Raw genomic sequence first — 23552 nt, forward strand, 5'->3', positions numbered from 1 at the left:
TGTTTCTGACAGATCACGATCTGAAAAATACTATCAGGAAAGTGTATCCCGTGGTTAAGCCGATCCCTTTCTACAGAATCTTTTTTCTGGTCCTCAAAATTCATCTTATACGCGGTCATATACGGTATTTCATGGCTGGACACAGATTGGAATACCAATATGTTTCTGCCCTACAAGATCCCATCTCTGAGCTCTGAGAAATAATGACAAATGATTCAGGGTTCTGCTTCACCTGCAAAATGAAAGACTATCAACTTGTGAAGTAAAAGTGTTGGGGAATACGAATCATATCACACCCATAGTATACATACCGTATGTTATCGATACCCCACCATATCGCTACACCTCTAGGATCTATACTGCATCCCTACACTGGTACAAGTGTGAACACACCAGACAACGTGTCACTCCCACAAATACAACAACATCTTTATTCACTATAACAAAATCGGACCACGACAAACATGACTTCCCCTTGTCATGTTCCCACGTTCATACACCAATATACCATCACAAACCCTTCATGTCCTGACATGTCCTGACCCAGGTGTGGCCAGGTGTGTTCCCCAGCATCAATACACAAACAGTACAGTTCATGCGAAGTACTTTGTACTTGTATCATAACAGACACACTTGTTGTCATGGTAACATAACAAGCCTCTTTACACAAGTCTTCCTATGTCTGCTAGGACCAGTAAACAAACTCCATCGTTCCTGATCAACAGGATCAGTTTCAGTCTGTGTGAGCCACTCGTGTTCCCCTGGAGTCGAGGTACAACAGCCAGGTCTGGCCCTTTTTTCGGTGAGGCAGAAAACTTGGATCCATCCGTTCCACAAACAAGCTCAATATTCCAGTTCTTCAGCAAGTGTCTTTGAGCCATCCTCATTGGCCGCAAATTGGAGGTATATCTAACTGTTTATATTTAACAGTCCATGCTGACCAGGTTTGCTTGTTATAAGTTAAAGCTGTCCAGTTCTGCTTGCTACAAATTTAAACTGACCAGTTTTGCTTGCTACAAAATTAATCTGATCAGCTTAACTTGCCATAATTGCATGTGGACTATTTCTTCTCTGGCAGTCCATATTATTATCCTTAAGTATTAGAATAGCTTGTATCTGCTGTGTACAGAACATCTCCGAGGTTTTACTCAAGACTGAGTTTGAATCCATGATGCCACAAGTTACACAGGTAATCTCTGTTGCATCCTGACGCCCAGAACCTTGATCACATCCACAGAGCTTTCCTTCACAATGCAACATCTTCACTGCAAGAACTCTCAAAGGATTTCAAACATCTTGTCCAATCATCGAACAGTACATTTTCACTGTTAACGTTAGCCCACGTTTACCTTTCTCCATTGATATAATAAAGTTCTGACGTTTCAACCAAGCTTTGATAGTGAACTAAGCCTTGCATTAATCCACACAATAACAGTAAAACAGGATGCCATGGCCAGTGCGAGGACAGCTGTATAACCCTGTGGCAGTCTCCAGGAACCGTGTAATGCTGTTGTGAGAATGAGTAATATGTAAAGTCTGGCAACAGGAACCTGGCAATCAACAGCATCTAGACTCCAGTCTTCCTGCTGCATCTGGAGCCTGTATCCCAGCACCTGTTGCTAGGACAGGGTGGACAGTTCGTGGAGGACGTCCTGCTGGTGACCTGCCAAGTTGGACACACCGCGTCTCACGTCACAGATGATCAGACGGACCTGAAACATGGAAAAAGATAGTGTCACATCATCCCATCACAGGTGATCACAGTCTGATGTTTGTTTGTTGTTTAACTTACCACTCACCAGTATTCTAAATGACGGTAGTCTGCATAAACAATGAGCATTGACCTACACAATTGGGATACGACAACATGCATCAACCGAGTCACCGAGTCACCGAGCCTGACCACCCAATCTTGACCACCTAATCCTGTTAGTCACCTCTTATGGCAAGCATGAGTTGGTGAAGATTCTAACCTGAATTTTCAGGGTTCAGAAAGGCTAATATCGGGAAGGCTGGCGAACGTGATAAGTAAAATGGCTGATGGACATTATGAAACTTTTCAAATGTCTAACTGTGGACTACAGAAAATTCCTGACAAAATCATTGACAAAGTTACATTTTATAGCCAAGGACTGGAAACAGAAATATAAGTGTAGAATCATTGTGATCATTCCCATCATAGAGCCAAACAAATATGAATTTTGAAAAGCAATTCTAGTTCAAGTCACATTTAATGTTATTGCGCGTCTGACATAAGATCAATTGGCATTCACAAGCCTCAATTGCCACTCACCATCCTACTCTGATCAAATTACCTCATTAATTATTCAATCATTGAATTATCTGTGCTAGTGTGCTCCCTGGCTTCGTGTGAGTAATATCCGCTAATTCCCTTCACTGAGTGTCGCCCTTCCACGTACACCCCAGATGCTCTTTGAAGTCTGGCCAAGGGGACCTGTAGGTAGGAGGTGGGGGCAGACCCTGTGGGGATATCTAGACTGTACGATCTCGGTCTTTGGGGGGTGGGGGAAGGTGCAGGGCAGCCTGGAAGTGGGGGTAGTAATATTAACAGTATCGCTAGCAAGGGTGGCTATATGATCAATCCCCACTGAAGAAAGCATGGGTACTGCCTAATTTTGCCTTGAATTCTAACTGGAAACAGTTCTGGTGTTCTGGAACCTTACCTGGCCTTGAATCCAAAGTGGAAACAGTATGATAAACCTATCACTATGTTACCCTATATAGCATTTGGTTCCTGACAACCTCGGGAAAACCTTGCAACCAGCTCATCTTCCAAACCCAGGTTTTGAAATGGTTCACTTCTATTGTAATACTTAGGTTTTACAATTCATTTTTTATAAACTTGACACAATTGTGTTTGATGATTTGCTAAAAGTCACAATTTTTTCTACATGAAAATTCCATGACGTGAATTGAACCTGCAACCTCGCATATTGTATTAAGTTTCGTAACCTACTGTTCTCCCACTGAGCTACCATGGCAGGTGATGAGATGGTGTTCAGTTTATCATGTCATGACTCCAACTAGTCCATGCTGCATGTGTTTTTTCTCTCGCACACTTAGAGCAAATTCCTTTTATACCGCAAAACACTGTATTGTTTCACTATAAGGTATATCAATGTTTTCTTGTTTTTTCTTGCCTTTAGATCGTTCATAAGTTGGATAAAACAGGCTTTTCCCACATTGCAGTTTTACATTTTCAACCAAAACCTCTGAGGTGTGTTTTATTCTATACATAGAGTGCTGGGGACTTAACATGGCCTTTAATTCAAAGTAGAAATGGTCATATTTGGCTGGGACCTAACCTGTCCTTGAATCCCAACTGGAAACAGTTATAGTGTGCTGGGACCTAACCTGCCCTTGAATCCAAACTGGAATCAGTTACAGTGTGCTGGGGGGCCTAACCTGGCCTTGCATCCCAACTGGAAACAGTTATAATGTGAAATGGACCTAACCTGGCCTTGAATCCCTACTGGAAACAGTTATAGTGTGCTGGGTGGCCTTACCCGGCCTTGACTCCCAACTGGAAACAGTTATAATGTGAAATGGACCTAACCTGGCCTTGCATCCCAACTGGAAACAGTTATAATGTGAAATGGACCTAACCTGGCCTTGAATCCCAACTGGAAACAGTTATAGTGTGCTGGGGGGCCTAACCTGGCTTTGCTTCCCAACTGGAAACAGTAACAGTGTGAAATGGACCTAACCTGGCCTTGAATCCCAACTGGAAACAGTTATAGTGTGCTGGGGGACCTAACCTGGCCTTGCATCCCAACTGGAAACAGTTATAATGTGAAATGGACCTAACCTGGCCTTGACTCCCAACTGGAAACAGTTATAATGAGAAATGGACCTAACCTGGCCTTGAATCCCTACTGGAAACAGTTATAGTATGCTGGGGGCCTCACCTGGCTTTGACTCCCAAATGGAAACAGTTATAATGTGAAATGGACCTAACCTGGCCTTGAATCCCTACTGGAAACAGTTATAGTGTGCTGGGGGGCCTAACCTGGCCTTGCATCCCAAATGGAAACAGTTATAATGTGAAATGTACCTAACCTGGCCTTGAATCCCAACTGGAAACAGTTACAGTGTGAAATGGACCTAACCTGGCCTTGAATCCCAACTGGAAACAGTTATAGTGTGAAATGGACCTAACCTGGCCTTGAATCCCAACTGGAAACAGTTACAGTGTGAAATGGACCTTACCTGGCCTTGAATCCAAACTGGAAACAGTTATAGTGTGAAATGGACCTTACCTGGCCTTGAATCCCTACAGGAAACAGTTATAGTGTGAAATGGACCTAACCTGGCCTTGAATCCCTACAGGAAACAGTTATAGTGTGAAATGGACCTAACCTGGCCTTGAATCCCTACTGGGCACAGTTATAGTGTGAAATGGACCTAACCTGGCCTTGAATCCCTACTGGAAACAGTTACAGTGTGAAATGGACCTAACCTGGCCTTGAATCCCAACTGGAAACAGTTACAGTGTGAAATGGACCTAACCTGGCCTTGAATCCCTACTGGAAACAGTTATAATGTGAAATGGACCTTACCTGGCCTTGAATCCCAACTGGAAACAGTTATAATGTGAAATGGACCTAACCTGGCCTTGAATCCCAACTGGAAACAGTTACAGTGTGAAATGTACCTAACCTGGCCTTGAATCCCAACTGGAAACAGTTATAGTGTGCTGGGGGGCCTAACCTGGCCTTGCATCCCAACTGGAAACAGTTATAGTGTGAAATGTATCTAACCTGGCCTTGAATCCCTACTGGAAACAGTTATAATGTGAAATGTACCTAACCTGGCCTTGAATCCCAACTGGAAACAGTTACAGTGTGAAATGGACCTAACCTGGCCTTGAATCCCTACTGGAAACAGTTATAGTGTGAAATGGACCTTACCTGGCCTTGAATCCCAACTGGAAACAGTTACAGTGTGAAATGGACCTTACCTGGCCTTGAATCCCTACTGGAAACAGTTATAGTGTGAAATGGACCTTACCTGGCCTTGAATCCCTACTGGAAACAGTTATAATGTGAAATGGACCTTACCTGTCCTTGAATCCCTACTGGAAACAGTTATAGTGTGAAATGGACCTTACCTGGCCTTGAATCCCTACTGGAAACAGTTATAGTGTGAAGTGGACCTAACCTGGCCTTGAATCCCTACTGGAAACAGTTATAATGTGAAATGGACCTAACCTGGTCTTGAATCCCTACTGGAAACAGTTATAGTGTGAAATGGACCTAACCTGGCCTTGAATCTCAACTGGAAACAGTTATAATGTGAAATGGACCTAACCTGGCCTTGAATCCCTACTGGAAACAGTTATAGTGTGAAATGGACCTAACCTGGCCTTGAATCCCTACTGGAAACAGTTATAATGTGAAATGGACCTTACCTGACTTGAGTTTTAACTGAAAACAATAATATAGTGCTAGGGACCTAACCTGGCCTGGAATCTCCACAGAGTGTTTGCATTGGATGGGACTATACCGATATGCCACGGCCAAACAACTACACTCGGAGGTTACCATAGTTACCAGTCTACTAGGTCATACTAGAATAGGAATCAATCTTGAAAACCAAGAATTTCGACTAGCCTACGGAGAGATTCAATTCTACTTGCAACCCTGTTATTTCCAGACAAAAACCTTGAAATTTCTTTTCAAATGTAGTCCCTGCTTCTGCTTGTTAAATGAACAATGACAAAAGTATTTTCAGCATATCACCTACATCCAAATCAGAACATGATAAATTTGGAAACAATTATCCATCAAAATGCTCATATAATAACTAATATGTTTTCTACACACACATAGAACACAAAACCCTTTTCACCATGTTCACAAACTAAGCTATGTACGTAACTGTATTCCACAACAGTTTTGAATGACACAAAAGCAACAGAGGACGTCCTGTGATGAACAAGTCAATACCTGAAGCACATTTAAGCATGTTCGCAAAAAGGAAATGGTGGCACAGAAATAGTTTTCTAGAATTAGAATGAACTATTTTAAGGAGACGTAAGTCATAGCACTAGAGCTTGCTGATCCTGTCTGAGAGGGTCCGAGAGAATGGCCAGGGATTGACAAGACCACACCACCAATAAGCCTGACTTTGTCATTTGCATCCCAGCGCAGTCGAGGACTAATCCTCGATCAATATGCAGTAAATCTCATCAAAGCAAACAAAGTGGCAAGTGCTTGGCTGTGGCTGCATTAATGCTGGAAATAAATACAGGTAGTGATACAATAGGGCCAGCGTAACCTCACAACAGGCAAACCTGCGTACTGGGGATCTCTTCAGCGTGTAATGTACTCGGACATATTAACTCTTTACTTAAGCTGGGCTCAGATAGAAAACAGGTTGGGTTTAATTGTAAATTCGGTATAATAGCTTGAGGCCAAAACGTTTTTTACTCAAATGGAATTAGAAAATGGAAGACATTAGAGAGAGCTGAACAGAAATTTGAATAATATTGAACCATATTAACCAGAAGTTTGGCTTAATGAAAGACGTGAACTGACGTCAACCTCCTACGATGTTCTTTGAAAATATCGGGAGACAAACAAACTTCCAATCATTTTAATTTTTCTGACTACGTTGCTTGATTTAAATCTAATGCTGTATTATGAAAGTTGCTGATCAAAGGAAGGAATGAATAAAAGTAAATTAATTTTTTTACAAACATAACAATGAATGCAGTGGCCTACACATTTGATTTTAATGACATATCACCCTGAATAACAAGGCCACACCAACTGTGTGTAACACACTGAGTAACAAGGCCACACCAACTGTGTGTAACATCCTGAATAACAAGGCCACACCAACTGTATGTAACACCCTGAATAACAAGGCCACACCAACTGTATGGAACACCCTGAAAAACAAAACCACACCAACTGTATGTAACACCCTGAATAACAAGGCCACGCCAACTGTATGTAACACCCTGAATAACAAGGCCACACCTACTGTGTGTAACACCCTGAATAACAAGGCCACACCAACTGTGTGTAACATCCTGAATAACAAGGCCACACCAACTGTATGTTACACCCTGAGTAACAAGACCACACCAACTGTGTGTAACATCCTGAATAACAAGGCCACACCAACTGTGTATAACATCCTGAATAACAAGGCCACACCAACTGTATGTTACACCCTGAGTAACAAGACCACACCAACTGTGTGTAACATCCTGAATAACAAGGCCACACCAACTGTATGTAACACCCTGAATAACAAGGCCACACCAACTGTATGTAACACCCTGAAAAACAAAACCACACCAACTGTATGTAACACCCTGAATAACAAGGCCACGCCAACTGTGTGTAACACCCTGAATAACAAGGCCACACCTACTGTGTGTAGCACCCTGAATAACTAGGCCACACCAACTGTGTGTAACACCCTGAATAACAAGGCCACACAAACTGTATGTAACACCCTGAATAACAAGGCCACACCAACTGTATGTAACACCCTGAGTAACAAGGCCACACCAACTCTGTGTAACACCCTGAGTAACAAGGCCACACCAACTGTGTGTAACACCCTGAATAACAAGGCCACACCAACTGTGTGTAACACCCTGAATAACAAGGCCACACCAACTGTGTGTAACACCCTGAGTAACAAGGCCACACCAACTGTGTAACACCCTGAATAACAAGGTCACACCATCTGTGTGGAACACCCTGAATAACAAGGCTATACCAAGTGTGTAACACCCTGAATAACAAGGCCACACTAACTGTGTGTAACACCCTGAATAACAAGACCACACCAACTGTATGTAACACCCTGAATAACAAGGCCACACCAACTGTGTGTAACACCCTGAATAACAAGGCAACACCAACTGTGTAGCACCCTGAATAACAAGACCACACCAACTGTATGTAGCACCCTGAATAACAAGGCCACACCAACTGTATGTAACACCCTGAATAACAAGGCTATACCAAGTGTGTAGCACCCTGAATAACAAGGTCACATCAACTGTCTAACACCCTGAATAACAAGGTCACACCAACTGTGTGTAACACCCTGAATAACAAGACCACACAAACTGTATGTAACACCCTGAATAACAAGGCCACACCAACTGTATGTAACACCCTGAATAACAAGGCCAACCAAGTGTGTAGCACCCTGAATAACAAGACCACACCAACTGTGTAACACCCTGAATAACAAGGTCACACCATCTGTGTGGAACACCCTGAATAACAAGGCCACACCAACTGTATGTAGCACCCTGAATAACAAGGCCACACCAACTGTGTGTAACACCCTGAATAACAAGACCACACCTACTGTGTGTAACACCCTGAATAACAAGGCCACACCAACTGTATGTAACACCCTGAATAACAAGGCCACACCAACTGTATGTAACACCCTGAATAACAAGGCCACACCAACTGTGTAGCACCCTGAATAACAAGGCCACACCAACTGTGTAGCACCCTGAATAACAAGGCCACACCAACTGTGTAGCACCCTGAATAACAAGGCCACACCAACTGTGTGTAACATCCTGAATAACAAGGCCACACAAACTTTGTGATTCTGAATTCTAAAGGTCGGCCGTTTTGGCATAAAAATGTACTAAATTAATACCTGGCAACTGGCAACTGATATTGTATTCATATGCTGGACCTAGTTGGGAATTCCCATAGTCTGATCAAACAGGGTTTGAAAAAGTTATAAATGGCAAGTAATATCAGTGTTGAAAAAACCTGCCTGCCCGACAGACCGAGACAGTCTATATTGGACGGTCAGTCTTTAAAAGTTGCATGTCTGTCAGTGTAACAGGTAAATTAACTGTAAACGTTAAAAACATAATGGATGAATAAAATTTCAATGAGTTAAAGATACTAAGTTGACAATCTACCAGTTTATTTTCTGAGAACTAACATTAAACAATAATATTCTTATGTTTACCCTTTTCTTACTCTTGTTCGTTAATCTAGAAAATTCTGGACTGGCAACATTTTATCTGGTCTGGTAACGTTGCAAAGTTGCCAGTCCGATTGTCTGGGTGAAATTTTAGGGAATTTTTACACTGGTAATAAGTTAAATACTAAACTCACTCGTCAAATACCAATACTATTCACATGTTAAAATTATATTACACGAGAGCTTGTTTAGTATTCTATAGTTCTGAATACTTGTATTTATTTTGTGGCTCCCACTGTGCACTTTGTGTGTTCACATGGCCAACATCTCCACGTGGCATGTTTAGCTGTGGCTTCATATAAACACAAATATTGGCACAAGATTCTATTGTGATAAAATAGGAGTTCTAAGTGTGTTCTTCACGCACAGAGAACCTCTTCTTAATCATGCCACGTACATTTTAACAGTACACTGAGAAACAAGGAATTTTTAATCCTTAAATGCTAATTGGGCTCTGTTCATAAGTCAAAACTTGCAAGTGTTTGAATCAAAAGGGTCCAAAAGGGTCCAAAGGGTCCATATCATAGCTTGTTCTCTGGAGTTAATTTCTGGTGCCTGATACTTGTCCAACTTTCATACTTTTGTCAACGTACTCATGTTAAATACAGTATCTCCCTTGTCAGATTGTCCGATGCCAACTGTGGCGTGAAGGTAATTCAGCTGGATTGCAATATGGCATGCAACCTAGATGGTGTCAAGGAGTTGAAGACAACCACTTCAGCTGATTCCTCACACGGTGGATGCAGCACAGCTCGATCTAATCAGACCAGCTGGCGATCGACCTGTGCTGGCTCGAGGTTGGACACTAATGACTACATGACTCCACCATACAAATATTTGAACTCTGTTTCAAACCAGATGTTTAGGCTGTAACCATCTAACTTTACACTTTGTTGTGATACTATCTAAAAAGTAAAAGCAAGTGATTTTACACATATCAATACAACTGCAATACTAATGAAATTGTTTACAGACACCCATTCTTGCCGTAAAAGGCGACTATGCTTGTTGTAAGAGGTGACTAACAGGATCGGGTGATCAGACTTGCTGACGTTGGTGATTGTCATCGTATCCCAATTGTGTGGATTGATGCTCATGATATCAATCACAGGATTGTCTGATCCAGACAGACTCCATTATTTACAGAGTGCCGTCATACAGCTGTAATATTGGTGAGTGTGGCGTTAAACAACAAACAAACAGTGAGTGAGTGAGTGAGTTGGGTTTAACGCCGCTTTTAACATTATTCCAGTTATATCACAGCGTGTCAGCTTAATGTGGGAGGAAAGTCCGAAGTGATGCAGGTCACAGACGTTTACCACTTCGGTGAAACCCACGAGCAGGGGTATGGTGCTGACAAACCTAGAAACATAATTAGGGGGAACCGGGATTCGAACCCACAATCATAGGTTTCAGGTGTGTCCAAGGGATGCAACTCTGCACAGCGAATTGCGGTGCCTTAGATAACTGGGGCACCCGTGCCCCCAACAAACAAACAAACAAACGATTGCAATACTAATGTAACAGTACTGCAATAGTAGAAATGCCCCTGATTGTCACAACAACAAGATACTGAACAGATTAAGAATCACAGGGCTAATTTCACCTTTAACATGAAAACAACTGTACAGAGGAAGGCCCAACACAAATCTGTAAAGACACTGAGAAACACACTGGGGCCTTTATTAGCTGCTATGAACATGCTAAATCAGTATCAATGATAGCTTCTGATTCCCTCTGCTACACAGGCTTAATCCACTGAGCATAGGCAATCATGCCAAACAGTCTATCTCAGAATAATCACAGACAAATCAGATCAGGTTGGGGACACAATGAAGTGGATCGGGATAGGCAGAGGCTGTGGTGACAGGCCTCCACTGCTGGGGATAGGCACATGACCTACAGCACCGACAGTGTTGACAGAGGCTTCTACTGCTGGTGATTGGCACAGGGCCTACAGCACAGACAGTGGTGACAGAGGCCTCTACTGCTGGTGATTGGCACAAGGCCTACAGCACAGACAGTGGTGACAGAGGCCTCTACTGCTGGGGATAGGCTCAGGGCCTACAGCACAGACAGTGATGACAGAGGCCTCTACTGCTGGTGATTGGCACAAGGCCTACAGCACAGACAGTGGTGACAGAGGCCTCTACTGCTGGGGATAGGCACAGGGCCTACAGCACAGACAGTGGTGACAGAGGCCTCTACTGCTGGTGATAAGCACAAGGCCTACAGCACAGACAGTGGTGACAGAGGCCTCTACTGCTGGGGATAGGAACATGGCCTACAGCACAGACAGTGGTGACAGAGGCCTCTACTGCTGGGGATAGGCACAGGGCCTACAGCACAGACAGTGGTGACAGAGGCCTCTACTGCTGGGGAGAGGCACATGGCCTACAGCACAGACAGTGGCAACAGAGGCCTCTACTGCTGGGGATAGGAACATGGCCTACAGCACAGACAGTGGTGACAGAGGCCTCTACTGCTGGGGATAGGAACATGGCCTACAGCACAGACAGTGGTGACAGAGGCCTCTACTGCTGGGGATAGGAACATGGCCTACAGCACAGACAGTGGTGACAGAGGCCTCTACTGCTGGGGATAGGCACAGGGCCTACAGCACAGACAGTGGTGACAGAAACCTCTACTGCTGGGGATAGGCACAGGGCCTACAGCACTGACTGTATTACAGGGAACAGTCAAGTGTCTACAGTCATCTCTTCACCAAGATCATTAAAATACAAAAGGCTAAAGACACTTATGACATTCTAATCTCATGATAGACCAACTAACAGAATGTCTCAGTCACTCACCAGTTGTGTGAAGAAGCTGGTTTCTTTTGGTTTCTCAGAGTACCTCTCGTACTGATCCAGACTGTCCTGCAGTTTGAGCGTCAGCGTGTCGTAGTTACTCTTCACAACCTCCAGCACCTGGAACACCACAAGGGCAAAGTCATATCAGGGGTGGAGTTACGTGTCATATCAGGGGTGGAGTTTCGTGTCATATCAGAGGTGGAGTTACGTGTCATATCAGGGGTGGAGTTTCGTGTCATATCAGAGGTGGAGTTACGTGTCATATCAGGGGTGGAGTTTCGTGTCATATCAGGGGTGGAGTTTCGTGTCATTATCAGGGGTGGAGTTTTGTGTCATATAAGGGGTGGAGTTTTGTGTCATATCAGGGGTGGAGTTTTGTGTCATATTAGGGGTGGAGTTTTGTGTCATTATCAGGGGTGGAGTTTTGTGTCATATCGGGGGTGGAGTTTCATGTCATATCAGGGGTGGAGTTTCGTGTCATATTAGGGGTGGAGTTTCATGTCATATCAGGGGTGGAGTTTTGTGTCATATCAGGGGTGGAGTTTCATGTCATATCAGGGGTCGAGTTTTGTGTCATATCAGAGGTGGAGTTTCATGTCATATCAGGGGTGGAGTTTCTTGTCATATCAGGGGTGGAGTTTCGTGTCATATCAGGGGTGGAGTTTCGTGTCATATTAGGGGTGGAGTTTTGTGTCATATCAAGGGTGGAGATCGTGTCATATCAGGGGTGGAGTTTTGTGTCATATCAGAGGTGGAGTTACATGTCATATCAGGGGTGGAGTTTCGTGTCATATTAGGGGTGGAGTTTTGTGTCATATCAGGGGTGGAGTTTTGTGTCATATCAGAGGTGGAGTTACGTGTCATATCAGGGGTGGAGTTTCGTGTCATATTAGGGGTGGAGTTTCTTGTCATATCAGGGGTGGAGATCGTGTCATATCAGGGGTGGGGTTTTGTGTCATATAAGAGGTGGGGTTTTGTGTCATATTAGGGGTGGAGTTTTGTGTCATATCAGGGGTGGAGTTTTGAGTCACATCAGGGGTGGAGTTTTGTGTCATATCAGGGGTGGAGTTTTGTGTCATATCAGGGGTGGAGTTTTGAGTCACATCAGGGGTGGAGTTTTGTGTCATATCAGGGTTGGGGTTTTGTGTCATATTAGGGGTGGGGTTTTGTGTCATATTAGGGGTGGAGTTTTGTGTCATATCAGGGGTGGAGTTTCGTGTCATATCAGGGGTGGAGTTACATGTCATATCAGGGGTGGAGTTTCATGTCATATCAGGGGTGGAGTTTCATGTCATATCAGGGATGGAGTTTCGTGTCATATTAGGGGTGGAGTTTTGTGTCATATCAGAGGTGGAGTTTCATGTCATATCAGGGGTCGAGTTTTGTGTCATATCAGGGGTGGAGTTTCATGTCATATCAGGGATGGAGTTTCGTGTCATATTAGGGGTGGAGTTTCTTGTCATATCAGGGGTGGAGTTTTGTGTCATATCAGGGGTGGAGTTTCGTGTCACTTCAGGGGTGGAGTTTCTTGTCATATCAGGGGTCGAGTTTCGTGTCATATCAGGGGTGGAGTTTCGTGTCACATCAGGGGTGGAGTTTCGTGTCATTTCGTATCTCGGTAAATTTGTATCTCAGCACTTTCGTCACCTCTAGTTTTTGCATCTCATCAGTTTCATATACCTTCATCAGTTTCATAACCCGTTATATGTTTCATGCATTGCAGTGAGTGAGTTAAAATTTAACGTTGCATCAGCATTATTTCAGCCATATAGCGACTAATTTATTGAGTCATTGTCGTACAAACACAAATTTGCTTGTCCCTTAGACCTTCACTCACTTTCTGATACAAACACTAGCCATGTTAACAGTTGACAAAGTTCAATATGTCAATGTCTGAAGCGTTTTTTGTTTTGGTAAGTTTTTTTATTTTCATATGTACTGGTGATATTTCATCGTGCATATGATAACTTTAACCATTAAATTAGGATTGTTCTTATCCTACATATAACTATATTTATTGAAGTAATAAGTAAAAGTTATATGTCATGGTAGAAACTGACTGCACAGGTCATCGTTGTTGATCGTTCACATTTAAGGACATAAGTAACGAAACTGCCGAAGGGACACGAAACTGCCGAGATACGAAATGACCTATTACAATCAGGGGCCACAATAGAGTGGAAAGTAGTCATGATAATGATCATCCCAGTTTACAACATCTTGTTATGAAACAAGCCTTTGCTATCTATTATTTACCAGCTTTAGCAACACATGTGGTATCACTATGTCTGAGGGCCCACAAGGGTGAACTGATTAGACACAAAATAACACAGAAATGGCCGAGTTCTTGTAAATAATGACATTTTCAGTACTTAAAATGTCAGTTGTGAGCGATGGAAGATAAGCATCATAAGACATGTAAGTTTTTTTTCTGTTGTCTGAATACACGACCATGTTTGTCTCATCATCCTCATACTAAGTTAGTTGGCTTTCAGCAGACTAAAAACTATAGTGTTGTTCAGACAATCATTATAACCCACGTCCACTTTTTGTTGTTGAGGTAAGTGGTTCCGTAAACCAATGAGAAAACAAGGTATTTCACTAAGAATGAGTGAGTGAGTTTGACATAGAACAGTGTTCCCGTTGAATATAACAGCTTGTCAGCTTCATGCTAGAGGAAAGTCTGAAGTGATCGAGGTCACAGACGTTTGCTACTTTGGTGAAACCGACAAACCAAGAAATATAATCGGGGCGAATCTGGATTTGATATATTTACAACAAAAATAATCATTAATTACAAACTCACTAAATTCCTTCTTGTCTACAAAACATATCTTTACATGGTTTATGCACAACAACAAAAACTTTTAATGCAAATTTTGATAAACAAAAGACAAGCCCACAACTTGCAGAATTTCTTTGCAGACTTTCCTTGGACGTTCAGATAAAGCAGTTGTTAAACACAAAATGATAAACTGTACGGCTGAAACCAATGTTCTGTTCCACAGAAAGATGACTACAGACAATGATATCTAAAGCCATAGTTACCTGCTCTTCTGTGAGGGAGGACAAATGGTTGGCAGCGGCCCAGGAATCTACTTTTGGTGTAAAGTGGTTGATGATAGCTCTGAAGTAAAACAAGAGTTATCAGTCATTCCAAAAGAAACGCTAAATCAGGAACAATGTGTCAAAGTAATAGGTGTGACAGGTACTGTATCCTGTATGGGGGAAACCATGTCATAAATGATTGTTTAATGACACCCAGCAATATTCCAGCTATATGATGGCAGACTGTGATTAATCAAGTCTGGGCCAACTTGCACAAAGCCATCTTAAAGCTAAGATGATCTTAACTCCCATACTTTAACACAGACATACTACTGTCATAGCACTAAGATAGCTTTGTGGCCCAGGGCCCATGCCAGACAATCTAGTGTTTGTCATCATAAGCATCGATTTACGCAATTAGGATATGCTGATTAAAATTTCAAAGTTTGTGCCACATGTTACTTTTGTAAACAATGACTACCTAACAACTGTACAGTCAGTTACGCCAATTAATTCATCATTCATTTAAGTTCATCTGGAGTGAGTGAGTGAGTGAGTGAGTGAGTGAGTGAGTGAGTGAGTTGGGTTTAACGGTGCTTATTACAATATTCAAGTTATATCATGGTGGGTCAGCTTCATGAGGGAGGAAAGCCTGCAGTGATGCAGGTCTGAGAGGTTTACCACTCCAGTCAAACCCACAAGCATGAGTAAGATGATGACAGACCTAGAAACATAATCCGGCGAACTGGGATTCGAACCCACAACCATAGGTTTCTGCAAGAGCCCAAAGGAGACAACTCTGCACAGCAAATTGAGCTGCCTTAGACAACAGGGCCACCCTGCCCCCGAAGTTCATTTGGAAAACAAAGTGCATGAGTGTTTTACGCCGCACTCAGCAATATTCCAGCCATATGACGACAGCCTGTAAACAATCAAGTCTGGACCAGGTGATCCAGTGATTGATATTGTGAGCAACGATCCATACACGCAAAGATCCAAGTCATGAGCGTGACTACCCGATCCGTTTGGTCGCCTCTTACAACCAGCAAAACATGGAATCCCCACAGGGTCAATTCTGTACACGTCTTGCCGTCTGCTGAAATGTCAGAGCATCATGTGCTTCTGAAGCTTGATCATGTCATACTCCATCAGTCCTGTGCTTCAGTTGTTTGCGGATACTTACTCCTCAACTGTAAGTTTAATGTAAGCATAAGGTGTGAACATGTGCGGGGTTGCAGGATGATGGTTGCCGTACCTGACATTCACAAGATGGTTGGTGAGTCTGGCTGCTGAATCCCTGTGCTCACTGTCATTGGTGGTGTAACGTAGTGCTGAAATACATCAGACATATAGACATATAAAGTGTGTTGTTTACTTTACATGAGAAGCAAATGACTGCAGCAGGGGTTTACAGTTTACACCATTTTCAATTAAAAAAAACTTATCAATTTGTAACCAAGCATGTCACTATTTATGATTGTTTGTTTGTTTATTGCTTAATGCCATACTCAGCAATATTCCAGCTATATGAGGGTGGTCTGTAAATAATCGGGTCTGGGCCAGACAATCCAATGATTGACATCATGAGCATCGATCTACACAAGTTGGATGCAATGACATGCATCAACCAAGTCATTGAGCTTGACCACCCGATCCTGTTAGTCACCTTTTACGATAAGCATAGTCGCCTGTTACGGCAAGCATGGGTTGCTGAAGACTTATTCCAACCCGGATCTTCACGGGGTCAATCCACAAGTAGACACACAGACAGTCATTGTGACCACCCAATCTCCTATTTAATCAGCTTTTGCAAAGACTGCAGAAAAGACATTCATGCTAACAAAATCATACTAACATGTTGTTCTCGAATCATGGATAAATTGATGTATTTTTCATGTTATCAAGGACTGTGATGTATGTTTCTACTGTCATGTTGTGTGGCAGGTGACTTACCCATGGAGTAGAGGTTGTCAAAGACTTGATGCATGCGGACCAGTTCGTAGTACAACTCATCGTAGCTGTTGGGGTTGGGTAGAAACGTATCCCCATAGGTGATGAACAAGTTGAACACATTTACAACCTGCAAGGGGGAAACAGTTGCTACATCATCTAGTAGGCGTACAGAGTCAAGAGTGTCACGTTAATCATGCTTTGTATGATCCGAGTTTGTTAAATGCTGCATTCAGAAACAGTCCAGCCCTATGACAATGGTCTGTCAATATACATGTAGTCTGGACCAAACAAACCAGTGTCGGATGATATGAGTAGTCAGGGGAGTGTTGCTTCTTTGTTTGTTTGTTTGTTGTTTAACGCCCCACTCAGCAATATTCCAGCTATATGACGGTGGTCTGTAAATAATCGAGTCTAGACCAGACAATCCACTGATTGATATCATATTCCAGCTATATGACAACAGTCTGTAAATATGGTAAATAACCGAGTCTGGACCAGACAAACTAGTGATTGATATCATGAGCATTGATCAACACAATTGGAATACGATGACATGCATCAACCAAGTCAGTGAGTCTGACCACCTGATCTCTCTAGTTGCTTAATCACGAAAGCAAAATCGTCTTTTACAACATGCATGGGTTGCTGAAGATCTTTTCTAACCCCGATTTTCACAGGTCCCGTTGCTTCTAACAACAAGTATATGTTGATTTGGGACCAATTCTAATTTGGAATCCCCCAGGGTCAACATTATTTCAGTTAGGTATGCTTCATGTGGACATAAGTGATGCAGAGAGCTGACGTTTACCACTGTAAACCCAGGAGTTGACCTCCCAATTAAAATTTTCCAACAATTGGGGTGAATCTGGTGCATCAGCAGATCCTGGCACAACTAGGGGAGGCACCTGCAAATGGATGCCATCCTATCCCCTTGGATGCTGAGATCAATGTTCAGTGCTAGAACAAGAACTTGAATAAAACATTTCCTATCATCAATTGAAGATCTATTTGATTTGAATGCAGTTTAAATGTGAATGAATAACAAAAAAATCTCACCTTAGAACAAAGATGAAAGATGTTATGTTTTTTTACAAGCTGCGACTCATGAGACATAATGAACTTCAGGAGGTTGATGAGAGCTGAGGGAAAAATACAGACAAGTAATAAGATGCGTGATCTTTTCATTCTCTTAATTAATGGACAACTATCTTATTACCAACCGATGAGCTGCAATATAATAGCTGTTTTGATCAAATCTTTATCAAGGAATGACCACATGAAAAACGTAAAAACTACAAAAGCTAATCAACATCTCGTAATAGAAATACTATTTCTTGTTACTTGTATCTTTCCTTGAAGAAAGTATCTGTCCAGATAAAACCTGTTCCATCTAGTTTTGCCAGGCATTGAACAGAGGTTACAAAATATTACCTTTAAAAAAATGCTGAGTTTGACCAAACATGGTCTATGAACCTGTTTTTCACTATTTCTTATAACTTTTCTTGTTGATATTAACCTCAAATCAAAGCAATAACTGTAACATTAACATTTGCTTTCTTTCAGATTTGTTGGTACATAACCAAAAGGTTATCCTAAGCAATAGAACCAGTTGGCCTGGTGTTCTGTAAACACTAGAGGACAATGGACAGGTATAGGTGTCATCCTGTATGTAGTCATCTTACCTGTCCACATCTCCTTCCAAGGATGCTGTATCCGCACACGGCATCGCTTCTGGTAACACAGCACCCGGTGGATGATGCCCAGACACCGCCTACATCATCATCATCATCATCATCATCATCATCACGACTTTTATCAATCATCATCACCACCACATTCATCATCAGCATCAGCTTCACAAATCATCATCAACATCAGAAGCAGCAGCAGCAACAACATTACCTTCATCATTCATCATAACCACCACATCAAGGAGTAAAGATTCTAAAATACTTTATTATCAAAATACTCCATGTCTATAACTCTAAAAACCTGGACCCAACACCCCCAAACTGGGAAAAAACATTGACAGAGTCACAGATGTGTTGCAGGAAGTTATTACTGAGTCATATTTATTTTATTCTTTTATCATTTCAAGAAATCCTTAATATTCTATCAATTGATGGAATGTAATTTCATTCATCTCAAAAGCACTAGACAATGACGCAACCCTACTCCCTGCAACCACTGTGACCTGTCCAGTCATGACCTCATGGCAGGCCAACTTCAGGAGGGGGACGCAGACAGGGACCACAGCCCTAGTTATAGACATGGTGACCGACCAAGCATCAGGACAATGACCGTTGGATGTGACCTGTCCAGTCATGACCTCATGGCAGGCCAACTTCAGGAGGGGGACACAGACAGGGACCACAGCCCTAGTTATAGACATAGTGACCGACCAAGCATCAAGACAATGACCGTTGGATGTGGAGCTAAGGGAAGTAACTCTGCGCAGGGAGTTCTTGTACCTCGGACAACTACTAGGCACAAGGTCATCATTTAAGAATCTTAATCAATGTTGATCTTTTAAAACATTTATCACTAAATGATTTCATTACAGTGTCAAAAGCATGAAATGATACCTTCACAATCACACAGAAAGTAAGGACATAAGGATACTGGTGAGAGTCACAATCACACAGAAAGTAAGGACATAAGGTTGGTTGGTTGGTTTATTGTTAAACGCCGCACTCAGCAATATTCCAGCTATATGACGGCGGTCTGTAAATAATAGAGTCTGGACCAGACAATCCAGTGATTGATATCATGAGCATCGATCCACGCAATTGGGATCGATGAAACGCTTCAACCAAGTCAGCGAGCCTGACCACCCGATCCTGTTAGTCGCCTTTTACGACAAGCATAGTCGCATTTTACGGCAAGCATGGGTTGCAGAAGACCTATTCTACCTCGGATCTTCACTGGTCTAAGGGCATAGGACACTGGTGAGAGTCACAATCACACAGAAAGTAAGGACATAAGGACACTGGAGAGAGTCACAACCACACAGAAAGTAAGGACATAAGGACAGTGGAGAGAGTCACAATCACACAGAAAGTAAGGACATAAGGACACTGGAGAGAGTCACAATCACACAGAAAGTAAGGACATAAGGACACTGGAGAGAGTCACAACCACACAGAAAGTAAGGACATAAGGACAGTGGAGAGAGTCACAATCACACAGAAAGTAAGGACATAAGGACACTGGTGAGAGTCACAATCACACAGAAAGTAAGGACATAAGGACACTGGAGAGAGTCACAACCACACAGAAAGTAAGGACATAAGGACAGTGGAGAGAGTCACAATCACACAGAAAGTAAGGACATAAGGACACTGGTGAGAGTCACAATCACACAGAAAGTAAGGACATAAGGACACTGGAGAGAGTCACAACCACACAGAAAGTAAGGACATAAGGACAGTGGAGAGAGTCACAATCTCACAGAAAGTAAGGACATAAGGACACTGGAGAGAGTCACAACCACACAGAAAGTAAGGACATAAGGACACTGGTGAGAGTCACAATCACACAGAAAGTAAGGACATAAGGACACTGGAGAGAGTCACAACCACACAGAAAGTAAGGACATAAGGACAGTGGAGAGAGTCACAATCTCACAGAAAGTAAGGACATAAGGACACTGGAGAGAGTCACAACCACACAGAAAGTAAGGACATAAGGACACTGGTGAGAGTCACAATCACACAGAAAGTAAGGACATAAGGACACTGGTGAGAGTCACAATCACACAGAAAGTAAGGACATAAGGACACTGGTGAGAGTCACAATCACACAGAAAGTAAGGACATAAGGACACTGGAGAGAGTCACAACCACACAGAAAGTAAGGACATAAGGACAGTGGAGAGAGTCACAATCACACAGAAAGTAAGGACATAAGGACACTGGTGAGAGTCACAATCACACAGAAAGTAAGGACATAAGGACACTGGAGAGAGTCACAACCACACAGAAAGTAAGGACATAAGGACAGTGGAGAGAGTCACAATCTCACAGAAAGTAAGGACATAAGGACACTGGAGAGAGTCACAACCACACAGAAAGTAAGGACATAAGGACACTGGTGAGAGTCACAATCACACAGAAAGTAAGGACATAAGGACACTGGAGAGAGTCACAACCACACAGAAAGTAAGGACATAAGGACACTGGTGAGAGTCACAATCACACAGAAAGTAAGGACATAAGGACACTGGAGAGTGTGACAGGGAAGCAAGCTCAACTCACAGGTAAAGTTCCATGGGGAAAGTTTTCATCATGTGGCTCATGACGAACTCCACCAATAAATCTGCAACAACAACAAATACATCAAACAAAAAATTAACGTGTGTATGGTCATCAGAGAAGAGTTGTTTGTTTGTTTGTTGTTTAATGCCACACTCAGCAATATTCCAGCTATATGGCATCCTGTTAACATGGTAAATAATCGAATGTGGACCAGACAATCCAGTGACTGACATTCAACTATTCACCTCTTACATCAAGCATAGTTGCCTCTTGGGGCGGTCGGGTAGCCCAGTGGTTAAAGCATTCGCTCGTCACGCCGAAGACCCGGGTTCGAATCCCGACATGGGTACAATGTGTGAAGCCCATTTCTGGTGTCCCCTGCCGTGATATTGCTGGAATATTGCTAAAAGCGGCGTAAAACCATACTCACTCACTAACTAGTTGCCTCTAACTCAGATTTTCACGGGTCCATCAGAGAAGAATTAAATAATAATAGATAAATAAACATCATAAACAAATCATCATGAAAAAACCTCTTATTGTAATGTACTTTCTCTAATGACCTTTTATCTTTGGCACTGGATTTATATTTAGACATGTAGTGATCTGATGTATTGTCAAACATAGAAAGGTATCAAAGTCTGATCAGTAGGTACTAGAGACAGGTATTGGATGTTTAAAGTGTATCACAATATTTATAATGCACAAGGCCGTATTGCCATACATATTACAATATATTGTATAATTCAAAATTTTGAATTCAGAAGCAATTTGAAACATCAATGCAGGAATTGAAGTTCATATATGGAACAAAACAAGATCCTGGAACAGCATAATGTTTACTCATTCAATAAATAAGCTGCAGGACAGTGATGGCTTGGTGTTACACCACTGCCACAGAAAGACTCACGAATGCAATCTGACATTTTGGAATTACGGCAACATTTCAAAGGTTCATGTATTTGGCAAGTGTATAACATTAAACACATGATAAAAATCGCTATTTGAAAACACCCGATATACCGAGCATTAAAACATGATATTGTGTTATGTATCATGGAAAAGAACAAAACTCAATTTACCGATATACCTGTAATACTGCACACCCTTAGCAGGTAGAAATGTCTTGAATAATGAGTGTGTATTTGGATGATCAAACACTGCTTTAAACTTTCAGTAATCATATCGGAGAAAAGTCCAAAGTGTAACAGAGATGGATATTAATAGTATCGATGAAACCCGAGGATGAGAGTATGGACCTGAGAAACCAAGGATCAGAAGCCCCAGATGAGGGGTGGAGCTCTGCTGCATCTTACACTGATGAGTCTACTGGGCCACCTGACCCTTCATCACAGTCACATGTCACCTCACCTAGCAATGAGCACACCAAGGGGTGGAGCTCTGCTGCTTACACTGATGAGTCTACTGGGCCACCTGACCCTTCATCACAGTCACATGTCACCTCACCTAGCAATGAGCACACCAAGGGGTGGAGCTCTGCTTCAGCTTACACTGATGAGTCTACTGGGCCACCTGACCCTTCATCACAATCACATGTCACCTCACCTAGCAATGAGCACACCAAGGGGTGGAGCTCTGCTGCATCTTACACTGATGAGTCTACTGGGCCACCTGACCCTTCATCACAGTCACATGTCACCTCACCTAGCAATGAGCACACCAAGGGGTGGAGCTCTGCTGAAGCTAACACTGATGAGTCTACTGGGCCACCTGACCTTCATCACAGTCACATGTCACCTCACCTAGCAATGAGCACACCAAGGGGTGGAGCTCTGCTGCTGCTTACACTGATGATTCTACTGGGCCACCTGACCCTTCATCACAGTCACATGTCACCTCACCTAGCAATGAGCACACCAAGGGGCGAAGAATCATCGTCCTGTCCGCTTTCACTTTCCGGTGCCGCATCGGCTGCAGGTACAGAGAAATGACAAACTCAGACAGACTACTGACATGTGTGACTAATGACAACATACAACTTAATTTTGATAGGGATAATAACATATATCATTCTATTTAAAAATAATGAAGAATCATTTTTGGTTATCATGGAAAGACACACATATATCTAGCCAAAGTGGAGTGATCACATGATCACATTAACTACTAACACATATCACTAATGAACAGTAGTACCAAGGATGACAGCAGGGCCCCATTCCACAAAGTGATCGTACTGCTAAGATGATCGTAACTCCCATACTTTAACACAGACTTACGACAGTCATAGCGCTAAGATGATCGTAACTCCCATACTTTAACACAGGCTTAAGAGTCGTAGCTCTAAGATGATCGTAACTCCCATACTTTAACACAGGCTTACGACAGTCATATTGCTAAGATGATCGTAACTCCCATACTTTAACACAGGCTTAAGACAGTTGTAGCGCTAAGATGATCGTAACTCCCTTCCTTTTTAACACAGGCTTACGACAGTCATATTGCTAAGATG

The 23552-nt window shown here is 42.5% G+C and overlaps 1 protein-coding gene across 1 annotated transcript in view; it reads right to left on the minus strand.

Moving 5' to 3' along the window:
- Positions 1 to 227: 227 nt before the first annotated feature.
- Positions 228 to 23552, minus strand: part of LOC124121746 (armadillo-like helical domain-containing protein 3) — a 48187-nt gene continuing 24862 nt past the window's right edge. Inside the window, exons 19-27 of the mRNA XM_048402599.1 lie at positions 22942 to 23011; positions 21080 to 21140; positions 18506 to 18594; positions 17880 to 17962; positions 16824 to 16950; positions 16126 to 16201; positions 14871 to 14949; positions 11823 to 11939; positions 228 to 1712 (exon numbers count right to left, since the gene is read on the minus strand). Of these exons, the coding sequence (XP_048258556.1) occupies positions 1620 to 1712; positions 11823 to 11939; positions 14871 to 14949; positions 16126 to 16201; positions 16824 to 16950; positions 17880 to 17962; positions 18506 to 18594; positions 21080 to 21140; positions 22942 to 23011 (795 nt within the window). The 3' untranslated portion in view covers positions 228 to 1619. The remainder of the gene's footprint in view (positions 1713 to 11822; positions 11940 to 14870; positions 14950 to 16125; positions 16202 to 16823; positions 16951 to 17879; positions 17963 to 18505; positions 18595 to 21079; positions 21141 to 22941; positions 23012 to 23552) is intronic.

Source organism: Haliotis rufescens, unplaced genomic scaffold, assembly GCF_023055435.1.
Source record: "Haliotis rufescens isolate VD_foot unplaced genomic scaffold, xgHalRufe1.0.p SCAF_27, whole genome shotgun sequence".
Taxonomy (NCBI): Eukaryota; Metazoa; Mollusca; class Gastropoda; order Lepetellida; family Haliotidae; genus Haliotis; species Haliotis rufescens.